This window comes from Chenopodium album, chromosome 7, assembly GCF_948465745.1.
Source record: "Chenopodium album chromosome 7, dcCheAlbu1.1, whole genome shotgun sequence".
Classification (NCBI taxonomy): Eukaryota; Viridiplantae; Streptophyta; class Magnoliopsida; order Caryophyllales; family Amaranthaceae; genus Chenopodium; species Chenopodium album.
The window spans coordinates 74,278,610-74,292,098 of record NC_137840.1 but is presented as its reverse complement, the minus strand read 5'-3'; the positions used below and the strand labels follow the sequence as shown (position 1 = coordinate 74,292,098).

Sequence of the window (13,489 nt, the reverse complement as noted above, 5' to 3'; positions counted from 1 at the left end):
AGTGAGGATTGCGTGTTTAATCTTCCGTAACAATAATTAGGAGATAATGGAACCTAATCACTCAAATCTAGCCCCGAATCCAGATTAGTCTAAACGGTAATCGGGTGGAACACCAAAACTTTTATAGTCAATGTGATAGTTGACAAGTTTTATTTTTTTAGTAACCTATCAAATGAGACATGTACCCCTCATAATATATATTGTGAGTAGCAGATTTGCAAATAAACCCCATTTAAAAAAACTCAAAACACGAGAAGATGTGAAAATCATACTTATGGATTAAACTTTTTCATGGATTGTATACACACACGATTCTAAAGATGCCATTATATCATGTATAAACCAATGAATTGTTTCCAAGGATTGACTAATATATTGAAGGAAAAATAAAACATAAACACGAGAAGTGATATTATGTTAAACTATAGGTCTACATCATTATAATATTTTTTTTTTATGTAAATCTACGTAATAATCCAAACCTCACTAGGTTATGGCTAATTCAAATTTCAGCCGAATTTGTCTTCTATTACTCTTAAGTCCATTAGACTTTTTAATTGTAATACAAAAAAAAGCTCTTTCAACAAACATTGATGCGTTCTCACATCTTGATTGGAATACCGTGAATGAGTTAAATCTTAAAAGCATCCCCTTTAATAATTGATCTAAGCATTGTCTATTATAGGGGTGACAATTCGGGTCAGCAAGTCAGTTCGGGTCGGATTTCAGGTCGATTTCGAGTTATGCATAAAAACTATCAGAAATAGTGTAAAAACTTAATATTTTATGAAATATGAAATTTGGGTCAAATCGGGTCGAATTTAGACTATTCAGATTCAATTCAAATTAGGTCCTAATTTTTCTTGGTAACTTCGGGTCGAGTTTGAGTCACGGAATGCCAACCCAATTTATTGGTGAGTACTTACTAACTTAAGAAAGTTACAAAATTTCATTATTTGGGTGGGGTGTGATAAAAATAGAATTGTACTAACTTAAGAAAGTTCATGTAATGGCCCATACAAGAGCAGAAGGGAAGGCTAAACATGTGGGCAACGACCAATCTTAGTAACGAATATTCGTTTGAATAACGTTTACTTCTTTTCATTTCTTCTTTATTTATTCATACCAATGAATCAAATGAATTATACAGCAGATTCTCTCTTCTTCTTTGTTGTTCGTTGTATATAAATCAACCGCTAGTCAAGCGAAACTTTCTCATTTTCTCTCTCCTATTTTTCTCAGCTTGGAAGACAAGTACTCCAAGAGTGAAGCTGACTCTTCATCAATCTTCCAAAATTTGGACGAATCACTGGTACAATTTTTAACTTCTTGAATCTTTCTTAGTGTTAATTTTGATTGTTCCTAAAATGGGATGAAATTGAAACCTTTATACTACGTTTTGTAAGATGGGGTTGTGTTTTTGTTGAATTTTATATGCGGGGTTGTTCTATTTTGGGATTTTTGAGGATTGATTCAAGGGTTTGTAAGAAAGTTGGAATTTTCATTTGCAGAATATGATTTTCTTTATTTTTATTGCAGTATTTATGAATAGTTAAAGGTATTAGAGCAGATTAAAGTATGTATGATCAATTTAAGGTTTTGAAGAACTCATATATGCTGATTAGGGGATTTAATATGTCAAATTTGATCTTAAATGTTTCACTGTTTTGTCATGGTTGTTTAAGTATGTAATTGACATGGGTTTTAGCAAAGAATAATTGGGAATTGGGGGTAAATCATTTGTACTTAGTTTTAAGGAAGAAATGAATAGTGAACTTTTGGGTGAATTGGATAAATTATGGTGATTAACTGATTATAGAGAGTGGACATTGGAGAAATGCTATGTTGGTTTTTTGCACTGAAATTATTAGTGATAATGGTTTTGGGGAAATGCTATTATATTATGGTACGATATTGGTGGATAATTGAATTAGCAAGCCTAGTGCAAAACTAGCACATCTTACTAAATTATTGATGATTATTAACTGGGGAAAACAGTTATCCACATACAAGGGCATTTGTATGAAACTGGACTCTGGAGGCAATATGGAAACTTTGGGCTATGCGAAATGAAAATCTAATGTGAGCAGTTTCTTTTTTTTTGGTGGGAGTTGTCTTTAGTGTGATGCCCAGTGATTGAAGCTACATTATCGATAAAAGTTTACATAGAGATAATATGAAGCAGTTTCATTTAATATTGATTCCATCATATGACAGTTTTATTCATATCAATGACGAGCATTATGTGCAATAAGTTTTAGCAGCACTTCTGCAAGAGTGGTTCTCATGGAAGGGCTGTACTGGATATTATAGCTTCTATTGTCACAATTCTCAATAATTTGGAGGTTATGGAAAAAAGGAGGATATGCGATACAGATCAAATATCCCCAGAATGCCAATAATGATCAAGGTTGACAATATGTGAGGCTTAAGACAAAGATGCAAACTAGCTGTGTCATTTGAAAATTTGAATGGCTTATTCTGGCTAAGGTTGTAATCAGCAATTATTAGATTTAGTTGCCCCAAATTGGATCAGGAATAGGGATTTGGGATTTTGGGGTCTGGAGGGAAGCTTTGAGTTGCGTCGTGAATTTTGCTGCCACGGACATGGTCACAGTTAATTAGTCAAGTTACTCAAGTATGATGCTTGTATACGACTAGTGATTTCTCTGTTATCTTCTACATTTGGCTTCTTTTTATCTTAGTTTCTTTTGATAGTGAACTTTACCAGTGCAGAATTTGTAATCACTGTTTTCCATTTCAGTTTGATCCGTATCGCGGTTTGTCAAAGTGAGCCTTGAAAACTCGGTTTGCACCCAAGTTCTTTTCAACATTTATTCTCATTGTTCTTATTCTACATTCAAGCTGATGTCTAAATGACTAAGAAGCAGCAAATTGCAATATATACCACTGCCAGCTTACCATGGATGACTGGTACTGCTGTAAATCCATTGTTTCGTGCTTGCTATCTTGCAAAAGATGGGGAGAGGAAGGTTACTCTGGTAATTCCTTGGTTGTCTCTTAAAGATCAAGGACTTGTATACCCTGACAACATAATATTCAAGTCAGCCCTAGAGCACGAGGCGTATGTGCGCAAATGGCTTGAAGACAGGACTGGATTCATATCTCGGTTTGAAATAAAATTTTATCCTGGAAGGGTAAGTACTACTACTAGACTAATGTGTTATGTCTAATGAGTAATTTGTCTGCTGCAAATTGTTGCTGTTGTGGTGGGCTGGTGGCAATGATAGCAGAACTCTTATGTTTTTATTGTTGGGTTCGTTCAAGCTTGAAAACATTGATGTTAGTACGGTTGGGGACATTCAAGCATGAAATGTTGATGTCAGTTAGATGGGTTCGTTCAAGCTTGAACATATTGGTGTTAGTTTGCTAGGTCCATTCAATTATTCAAGGCTCTTAAACTCTGTCAAGCAAAAGTTGATATTAAAATAATTGATTTGACTTTTGATCTTTGCAGTTTGTCTTTGTCTGATAATCATCTAAAGAGATTTTGTACCCTATCTAAATCAATTTCTCATACCAAAATCTTTAGAAACCTGTAGAAGAAGGGAGGACAGGAGAGAGCAATGGAGCATGCCTAATGCCAATGATGCTGTCAATGTCTGCTTCATTGCTTGTTCGTTGCAAAAGTTTTATTTGTGCCTTGTGTATACATTTTTTGAATCCTTAAAATACCTACTTTTCTACTCTTAAATGCAACTTTTTTGCATGATAATACAAGCCATTAATTTGAGTTGCTCTCTGGTGTGGGGGAAATAATCTGTTTCTTATTCACATATTTATTTTATTTTATTTATTTATAATTTTTGTAATCTCTGGTACTAACAACTGTAGATTAAACCCTTACTGCAGTTTTCTACAGATAAAAGGAGTATTCTTCCTGTGGGAGATATTACTGAAATTATATCAGATGAAGAGGCAGATATTGCTGTCCTTGAGGAACCTGAGCATCTAACATGGTATCATCATGGAAAAAGATGGAAAGCAAAGTTCCGGCTGGTCATTGGGATAGTCCACACCAATTACCTAGAATATGTTAGACGAGAGAAAAATGCTGCCCAAGCATTTCTTCTGAAGCATATAAATAGTTGGGTGATCAGTATCTACTGCGACAAGGTGGATGTTTAAGACTCTGCTCATTTGCGTGAAAATTGGTTTTCTTTTACTTGTATTGCTTAACTTAATAAAATCTTTTCTATATTAAGAGATGCAGATGATATTCAGAACTAATATTGACATATGCATGCTAAATGAGGCCATATATTATGACATCAGTCCCTCGCATCTAAAAGAGGCCATGTATTATTTCAAAAAAAAAAAAAAAGAAAAAGAAAAAAAAAAAAGAGGCCATATATTATGCTGTTTGAGTTCCAAAGGAAAATTAGTGAGTTGAGGGAAATCATTCTTACTCTTAAGCTTATCATGGTTTATCTTTATGCAAACTCTAGTCTGCAGAATCTTCCTGTGAAAGACAGTAGTCAAATTCTCTTTGCAGCACTGATTAGAGACTAATCATTTTGCCTCTATTATCATAATATCTAAACTTATCTTCCTCCCCTTCCAATAATATAGAGAACTTGCAGATAATCTTGTGACTTAGTCACCTGCAAAGTGTAAAGTGTGAACGAACTGATTCCTGTTCATGTATATGTGAAATATATGGCTGTTCAATCTCTTTTATAAGCCACCCCGACTATTTATTTATATTATTTAGTTACTTATTTACTTCATATTTTTATGCTTTCTAATCGTTTTTATGACTCATCATTAACAGGTAATTCGATTATCTGCAGCTACTCAGGACCTTCCAAGATCTGTAATATGCAATGTCCATGGAGTAAATCCCAAATTTCTTGAGACTGGCAAAAAAAAGAAAGAGGAACTTGAAGACGGGAAACTCGCCTTCACTAAAGGGGCCTATTACATAGGTAAAATGATTTGGAATAAAGGATATAAGGAGTTGCTTAAACTTCTTAAAGACCATCAGAAAGAGCTAGTTGGTCTGGAAGTAGATCTCTATGGTAATGGAGAGGACTCTAATGAAGTCAAGGTGGCAGCTAAGAAACTGGAACTGCCTGTACGAGTCCATCCTGGACGAGATCATGCTGATCCCCTGTTTCACGAGTAAGTTCTAGCCTCATGTCCTATATTCCCTTTTCCACAACGTATTCAGCAAGAGACAATTAATTAGGTTCAATTTTAACATTTTCACCACAAAAAGTCTGTCAATAAAATTTGCTGTAGATTTCAACTCCTTTCTCATGTGATATAGATTATTTTAAATAAGCGAGTAAAATGATGTTGTGTGATACACTTGTACAGGCCTATGGCCCATACCTAGGTCATTTCTTGCTGAGGTGGTTCCCCTTGAATTTCTTTTATTCCTTTTGGAAGGATCTTAAGCTCATGGATGAAAATCTTCTATAAGGGCCTTCTTAGCCTTGAGTGGTTGGCAACAGCCAAGAGGGCATAGGCCATGAAATGTAATTGATTGAGGCCTTGTCAATGACCTTACATTGTGAAATAAGGAGACCACTTTAGTTTTATGGGGGTGTGAGACAACTAATACTCTTATTTAGATAGTATAGACTATAGAGTATAGACACCATATGCCCTTGCTCAGTCTACCTATTCTAGTCTACTACATCTAAAGAAACAAGACTAGAATAAGGGAATTTTCAGCTTCTTTAGTGTCGTATGTTGTCTGTACTCTGTAGCCACATTTGTATTTTGAGTTGTCATGGGCTTCTACCATAAGGTTGTTCTCTCCAGTGATTTTGTGACACTGACGGTCAAATTAATTATCTAGCATTCCTCATTGTTACCAAAATAGTAAATTTAACAAGTTTTGTAGTATTTTGAGATACCTTTCTCTTATATTTGTTTCCTTGTGTATTTTCAGTTACAAAGTGTTCCTCAATCCAAGCACAACAGATGTAGTCTGCACGACAACAGCGGAAGCATTAGCCATGGGAAAGATTGTCGTGTGTGCCAACCATCCATCTAATGAATTCTTTAAGCAATTCCCTAATTGTCGTATGTATGATGATGGTGAAGAATTTGTTGCAACAACACGTAAAGCATTGGCTGAACAGCCAGCCCCCTTGACTGATTCACAGAGGCACGAGTTGTCATGGGCAGCTGCTACAGAACGATTTCTAAAGGCCGCTGAGTTGGACCAAGGGACAACCCCCAAACTTTCTAGAACATCCTCCTCTAAAAAGTTTGCCTCCTTATCCTCCTCTAATGTGAAGAAAAAATTGGAAGATGCCTCAGCATACATACATAACGCAGTATCGGGTACTGAGTTTACACGAACGGCATTTGGTGCTATCCCCGGCACCTTGCACCCTGATGATGAACTATGTAAGGAATTGGGATTACCTTCTCCTACTTAACTCATGGGCACAGTGCTGCAGGAAGCGAGTCTTTCGGTCTTGATTTCATGACTTAGTTTTACTGTTGTTGTATTATTGTTGTAGACATTACACATTGTCCGTCTTTCTCTCCCCATTCTCCTCCACTTTGATTTTCGTTTTTTATTGGGTGAAGTTGCCCCATCTGTAAATTTTAACTTGTAGAACATATTCTTTGTTACAATCTTAATGCGAGTGCGAATTAGCCTTAAGTACTCCTAGAGTACCATACAAAATTGCGGCACCTGGTGTTAATCTTACAGCTTGTTTTCCAATTTGTTTCAGATACTTGTTTTTTTGACAGGATTGGAAACTTGTACCTCAAGTTTCCCATTAGTTAACCCTATGACGAATCCATTTTTTTTTCTTCCTTATTTTAATTTTAATTCTTGAATGCAAAATTCTATAAAAAAATGTATTGCTACTTGCATCAAAAATTGAAGCCAAGTAAAAGGTAGATTTACCAACAATCTTGAATATTGCAAGAATATTGTTCCATTAAAATTCATGACTTTCAAACAAACTCAGTTACTCAGGTGATTGGTGAAGTACTTCAAAATTGAAACAAACAGAGAAATCTAAAAATATGACAAAAAGAACTGTCCTAGCAGTAAGAAAAATCTGACGTCTTCTGATTGCTGAAATGCCAAAGAAACAAGTAGATTGCACCACCACCTGCAGTAGCTAGAACTCTAATTTAGTTGTATGATGATTGTTTCCATCCTCCGAATTCCTCCTCTGGAAGATCACGGCTATGGTATGCCTGCGATTAATTATATATAGATCATTGATCACGCATTGGGATATTGATGGAGTCTCAAGTGAGACAATCGCGCATTAGCTAATTGCAAGGAGTTAAAATAGTTACAGAACATCACCATATTGTCACAATAAGTTATAGATCAGTGGTTACCTCAGGAGTGAAAGTAAGTCCGACTTTGATTTCCCCCTTGAATTCTCCATCTTTGACTACATTGTAAGATGTTGGTGGAAGACTTCCTTCCTCAAAAACTACACTCAGAGGAATGCTGCAATGATATACAGATGAAAACTTTCAGAATTGTCTTCAGTAATCATCTTACAAAAAGACGCGATTTCTAACATTTTGTGGACTATACTTAAGGTTATCAGACAACAATTCTATCCATCTTACTTTGCCTCGCCAACAAAATCATCAGCAGTAAAGGTATCCTTGTCCATAAGTTTGAGATGGAGTTCAGGAACATGTCCTGAGACAGTAAACAAAAATGTCTCATTCCATTCCGGGGCTGATCCTTCATCTGCTGCCATGGTTCATCAATATGACAAGCTTAGTTAGTTTTCGGCTTTTCCATTAGTTTGCATACAAGGGATGGCTAGTACTTATCAATTAGTTGCACATCAAATGAAATACGCGACCATACTGGTGCGAGTTTTAGAGCCTAAGACACACCTTTTGCAATGCTACTCTTCTGTTCCTGAGTGCGGCAAGTAAGAATGACATATGGATCCATGCTAGCTGAATAACATCAACAAACATTCAATCAATTTATAACATATAGTATGATAAAATGTCATTTTTAAGAGACAACTTGTTGGGGTGGAAATTAAGATTCCATCTTATTTGACATAATGCTAAGGTAGTTATTGAACACAATTTGTCATGTTATTATCTTTAGAAAAAATCCCCCATGTTACCTTAGCAACAAAAAACAATGATATTAATGTTTATTATTCAAAATAATGGTATTCTATGGACCAGATTCAGACTCAAATAAAGAAATCTCAACAAAACAAGAAAGAAATTAGGAATCATGATTACATATCATCAATGGCCAAATAACCCACATTCATTTTGTTATAATTCCATTGAACACATCATATATAAACTTTTACACTAAAGATAATTGTTAATACTTGTCAATAATCCGCCTTTCGTTTAGGTGTAAGATCTCATTTAACAAATCTCACATTTTCCCAACATTAGGTACACTCGGGTGTATGTAAGATATTGCACCCCTCCTGAGTCCGACAACAAAAGAAAAGTGAAACCATAAAACAAGGAATAAAATAATTTGGAGGTACACTCGGGTGTATATAAGAAATTGCACCCCTTGTAAGTCTGACAACAAAAGAAAAGTGAAACCTTAAAACTAGGAATAAAATAATTTGGGAGTAACAATAAAATGTAAAGACTTTAACAAATAGAGGGTCAAAGGATGATGATCAAAATTCTCCCGCAATTAGAGGTGGGTTAGGTTGAAAGAAAGTTGACCAACATAATTATGATCATTAGCAAATAACAATCAATTCATCATTATCGCAAATTTCTTGTCCTAATTATAAAATGTCCACCATTTAATCAAACAAAAATCTCAACTTTCTTTGATCAAAATCTCAAATCTAATAAATCAACATTTCAATTTTCTTAATGTGAGATCAAGAGATATCATAACGCCAAATCAACGATAAAATGCGATTAAAATCATACAACAAAATAATTATATAAAATGATCAACAAAAATTAAGATAAAAATAAAGAGAAAGAGAAAATTACAGAGGAAATCAGAGTTGTCAAGGCCTTTGGCAGAGACGAGGAGGACTTCAAGCTTTCCCTGAGCCATTTTTCTTCAAATCCCAATAATAAAAATTAAAACTTTGGTTTACAAAATTAATTGGAATTTAATTTAATGTTTATGAATAATATTGTTCTGTCTCTCTTTTGGTTTTTCTCAGAAAAAACGAGGAGAGACAGAAAACAGAGAATGGGAATGTCAAAGGCAGAGTTGATTTATATGGGAACTTAATTAATTAGTCTCTCTTAATTATTTTTATTGACCCATTTTCCAGCTTGTCACCATTCTTTTTGAATTAGAAATTTACAAAAAATATTTGGTAGACTATCTTTTCTTGTGTCCAAAAATTATATTAGCCATCTGCTGAAGGCGGCTATTACATTGTAGATTTGTGGTAGTGTCACCTGGCTACGTTCATTTTACTTTATTTTTGCTGAATTAAATTCTTTTTTAATGAAATGAAATTATTTTTGCTGAACTTAAATTATTTTTACTGAATTGAAATTAATTTTATTGAACTAAAATTATTTTTACTGATTTTCAATTATATTTCTTCTTTAAATTTACTGATTTTTACTGAACTGAAATTATTTTTACTGAAGTGTAATTATTTTTGCTGAACTGAACTTATTTTTACTGACTTGAAATTAAGTTTACTGAATTGAAATTATTTTTACAGAATATTTTTTTTTTTTTAAAGTGAAGTGAAAAGGCCTAAATCTATAATTAATTAATAAGAGTTCATGTATGTAATATTTCGTAGGTTCATTAGGCTCAAGTCAAATATTATATTATTGGAATCATATTAATCTATGGTTTGGAAAAGTCATGTATAAAATGCTTGCCCATGATTTGTCCTACCAAAAAAAAAAACAACCGAATTTTTATGTTTGTATTCTCCCTAAAGTCGGATTGAGCCCACCTGGATCACCTACAGGCTACAGCCAATTATATGAATCACTTTTTATAAGGCAGAGATTTGTTTGTAAGGAACGATTTCTCTATAAATTGCTTTAATGTAAATTAATTTCCTACTTGCGTCGATATAAATTTTTTTTTATTCTCACCATATTGTCCACATAGGATTGGTGTAAGTTTCATTAAATTTTATTCATTTTTTAAAAAACTTTTGGTTTAGCGCAAACACCGTTAATGATTCTTTTAATTAAATAATATCACACTTTATTTTAATTTTCTTTAATTAAAAGAACCGCTCACGATAATAGCGGTTCAATATATTAAAATTACATTTTTTTTTTTTGGGGGTTATCACAACCACAAAAGGTGTAACAATTAAACACAAGAGAGAGTACAAATGTACAAACAATTTTTGTGTGATGAGTAAAAACGGTCGGTTGATACCATTGGATACTTTCCTAAAATATCTAGACCAACCCTCATTAAAGAGTACTAGTACGTAGTATTAGAGTTTTTTTGTGAGCAATGTATTACAGTGTAATACGGAGTAGTGTACTAACTATGCACATTTACATTATTATTGACAATTTATCACATCATTATTGCACCTTTACATAGAACTAGAAACACCTACCATCACACTACCACATACTCCACTTGCTCTGTTTAGGATAAGTGATCTCTCCTTCTTTTCACTTTCTCTCTCCTAAAATTAGAAAGATTTGTGGAATTGCAAAAATGGATGATTCTAAGAAAAAAGTAGACCATCAACATGAACAACAAATAGTTTTAGAAAAAGCTGTTGCAAAAACATTAGATTTCTTTGAAGAATTGGGTAGCTCAATTGAGTCACTGCCCTTAAACACCAATGGTCACGACTACATGTCACAACTAATGGTTCATTTTCTCAAAGTCGATTCCATTTCTCGTGGTCGTGTTACTTGCTCCTTTTCCGTTCTACCTCCTTTCGTCGTAAGTTACTACATACTCGTTTTACCTCCTTTCGCCCTTATCAACACTTAACATTCCATACATTGAGTATGCACGTTTTTTTTCCCCTTATCATATGTATTACTTAATAGTCAAAATTGTATGTTTTGTACAAGTGCGAATAATTTCAAGTTAGATTGACTTGTATAAGGTAACATAAATATGCTTATGCTAAGGTTATGTCCTCTTCACCTAGCATATAAGGTGTGTGTGTTAATTTGATATGTATTCGTATTATTAAGGTTTAGTCTAAAATTTATTTGATCTAATCTCTTGAATAGTTGTATGATTGCATTTGTCCACTAATGCTTAAAAATACTATTAGATGGGATATTACATGACATATCTCAATGATTAATTTTCTAAATTTTAATTTTCAACAATATATAATTAAGATATTTGATAATAATAAGCAAATCAAAGTAAAAAATGCTCCATATATGAAGATCTTGTCCGATCTAAATTTTTTGATCTGATCCAATTACAGTATGTAATACACCTATGGTTTCTTTTTTGAAAACTTCAAAGTTTCAACAACAATATGTGTGTGATGCGTGTAATAAAAAGGTGTATAAATGAAATAGAAAATGATACTCCCTCCGTTTTTAAATACTTGCTCCACTTTTTTTTTTCGGCTGTTTTTAAATACTTGCTTCACTTTCTTTATTTGGAAAGCTTTTACAATATTTAACTAATTTATCTCACCTAGTAGACCCACCACATATTTTCTCTCTTTTAATCCTCTCTACTACTTTTGCTTTTTACAATTTTTTACTCTTCCACTTGCCCCACTACCTTCATATATTATTATTTTCTCCAATTTCTCCTAAAACTCCGCGCATGAAGAAATGGAGCAAGTATTTAAAAACGGAGGGAGTACGAAGTACTCGTATATTCTATGATTTGTCAAGTATTCCATGTGTTTGGCTTTGAGTCTCAGGACAAGAGTCGTCCTTTGATTTAAATTACATCGTTAGGTATAGGTAACCGTATAAATTGAAGTACAGTCGTTCAAAAGATTTATAACTCGTACGTGCTAGTGTGTCACTATAATTTTTTTTTGTACGTGACGATCACTAAGTAATTAAAATTTCAAAATCATGTATGGTGTTTAATTTCATTCAGAACTACTATGAGGGGTTGCAAGGAGGAGTAGTGGCAAGTGTGGCCGAAAGGCTAGCCACAGCGTGTGCTCGAACCATGGTAGGGGAGGAGAAGCCATTGTTTCTTGGTGAACAAAGCATATCCTACCTTTCTGCTGCTTCAATGAATGTAAGTCATAGAATATAACTAGACAGTTTTATTGCAATTACGAGTTATTATTGAAAAAATCTAAGTTATAAGTACTATATATGGTGCAGGCTGAGTTGGTTGCTGATGGAAAGGTTTTGAGGAGCGGAAGAAACTTAACAGTAGTATCAATTGAAATCAAACCAAAAGATTCGAAGAAGCTGCTTTACATTTCTCAAGCTACTTTCTATCATCTCCCTATCTCAAAATTATGATGTGTATGTGCTAGATTTATGATTCGATTAATAGTACTTGTATAGTTGTATTGATGTATTCGGATTATTATTCACGTTGTCCGTCATGGGCATTGGGCAAGCATGTCAAAGACCCTACGCGCACATCTTATAGGTATGTACCACGTGTACCATAGAGTCATAGACGCATCTAATAATTTATACCTAGTCTTTATAGAAAACATTGTATGTACTATACTTATGAGAACCCTCTTTTTATTTTATTTGAAGAGATCATGATTGTCATATTAAAATTACGTAAGTACATTAATATCATGATGATTTATTGTGGTTATTTTAAAAAGGATTATCAAATCTAGCTAGGCTTCCATTCCATTCATACAATTCATTCCATTAGCTAATTTTCTGTTTCATGAATGCTTATTATCTTCAGTTCATGTAAGGGCCTCAGATTTTGTTAACGGGTTGAGGCCTGTTGTTGTTGCTTTTAATTTGTGGAACACTTGTTGTGTAAACTCTTTGATTAAGTAATATATTTCGTCTTTTATGTGTTAAAAAAAAAATTCATTCCATTAGCTAGGAATAAACAATATTATGTAAAGATTGTAAACAATAAAACAAGGGTGTAAGTAACATGGATGGGTGAGTATCAAACACAACACCAATATGTATAGCACTCCATTTTAGCTGCAACATTAGGATATCGACTTCTTTTCATACTCTCTCAATTTAAGTCATATATACTTTGGTATACGCGGAAGAAAAAAATATAGTTATGTGATAGTCTTGTTTGATTAATATCAATTTCTAGCTTCTTTTTTAAATTGTCGATTTTGTTGTTTACGTATTTGTCTCCTTTCATTGGCTTAAGGTCGTCACGTTCCATTAATTCATTATGTGATTGACTAATGGTTGTATATGATTTTCAAACAATATTATATGACTTCATGATACATCTCCTACACTCCCGATAATTTTTGAGATCAAGTCTTGAAAGCTACGAAAATAATATGATACTCTGTACCCTTCATATTTCAATACGAAATTTAATACGAGTAATTCAATTCAATTCAATTCCTATACTCTTAAAAATAGAAACCTTACC

The 13,489-nt window shown here is 33.6% G+C and overlaps 3 protein-coding genes across 4 annotated transcripts; 2 read left to right on the top strand and 1 right to left on the bottom strand.

Annotated features, from left to right (window-relative positions):
• Positions 1-1,070: 1,070 nt before the first annotated feature.
• Positions 1,071-6,810, top strand: LOC145639551 (digalactosyldiacylglycerol synthase 2, chloroplastic-like). The gene is made up of 5 exons (XM_081690819.1): positions 1,071-1,312; positions 2,765-3,158; positions 3,874-4,137; positions 4,796-5,145; positions 5,924-6,810. The coding sequence occupies exons 2-5, from the start codon at positions 2,877-2,879 to the stop codon at positions 6,417-6,419; spliced, it is 1,392 nt and encodes a 463-aa protein (XP_081546945.1). The 5' UTR covers positions 1,071-1,312; positions 2,765-2,876; the 3' UTR covers positions 6,420-6,810.
• Positions 6,811-6,923: 113 nt separating this feature from the next.
• LOC145639552 (elicitor-responsive protein 3-like) lies at positions 6,924-9,142 on the bottom strand. Of its 2 annotated transcripts, none has more exons than XM_081690821.1 (5): positions 8,974-9,142; positions 7,870-7,935; positions 7,591-7,720; positions 7,351-7,465; positions 6,924-7,200 (listed from the first exon to the last, which is right to left on the bottom strand). In XM_081690821.1, exons 1-5 carry the CDS (start codon positions 9,038-9,040, stop codon positions 7,135-7,137), a joined length of 444 nt encoding a protein of 147 aa, XP_081546947.1. In that variant the 5' UTR covers positions 9,041-9,142; the 3' UTR covers positions 6,924-7,134. The 2 variants fall into 2 exon arrangements, with proteins under 2 accessions (XP_081546947.1, XP_081546948.1); XM_081690822.1 differs by having other exon boundaries at positions 7,591-7,717; positions 8,974-9,139.
• A 1,409-nt stretch (positions 9,143-10,551) lies between these two features.
• Positions 10,552-12,663, top strand: LOC145638534 (uncharacterized). Its single transcript, XM_081689513.1, has 3 exons — positions 10,552-10,882; positions 12,026-12,172; positions 12,262-12,663. Exons 1-3 carry the CDS (start codon positions 10,649-10,651, stop codon positions 12,403-12,405), a joined length of 525 nt encoding a protein of 174 aa, XP_081545639.1. The 5' UTR covers positions 10,552-10,648; the 3' UTR covers positions 12,406-12,663.
• The last annotated feature ends 826 nt before the right edge of the window (positions 12,664-13,489 follow it).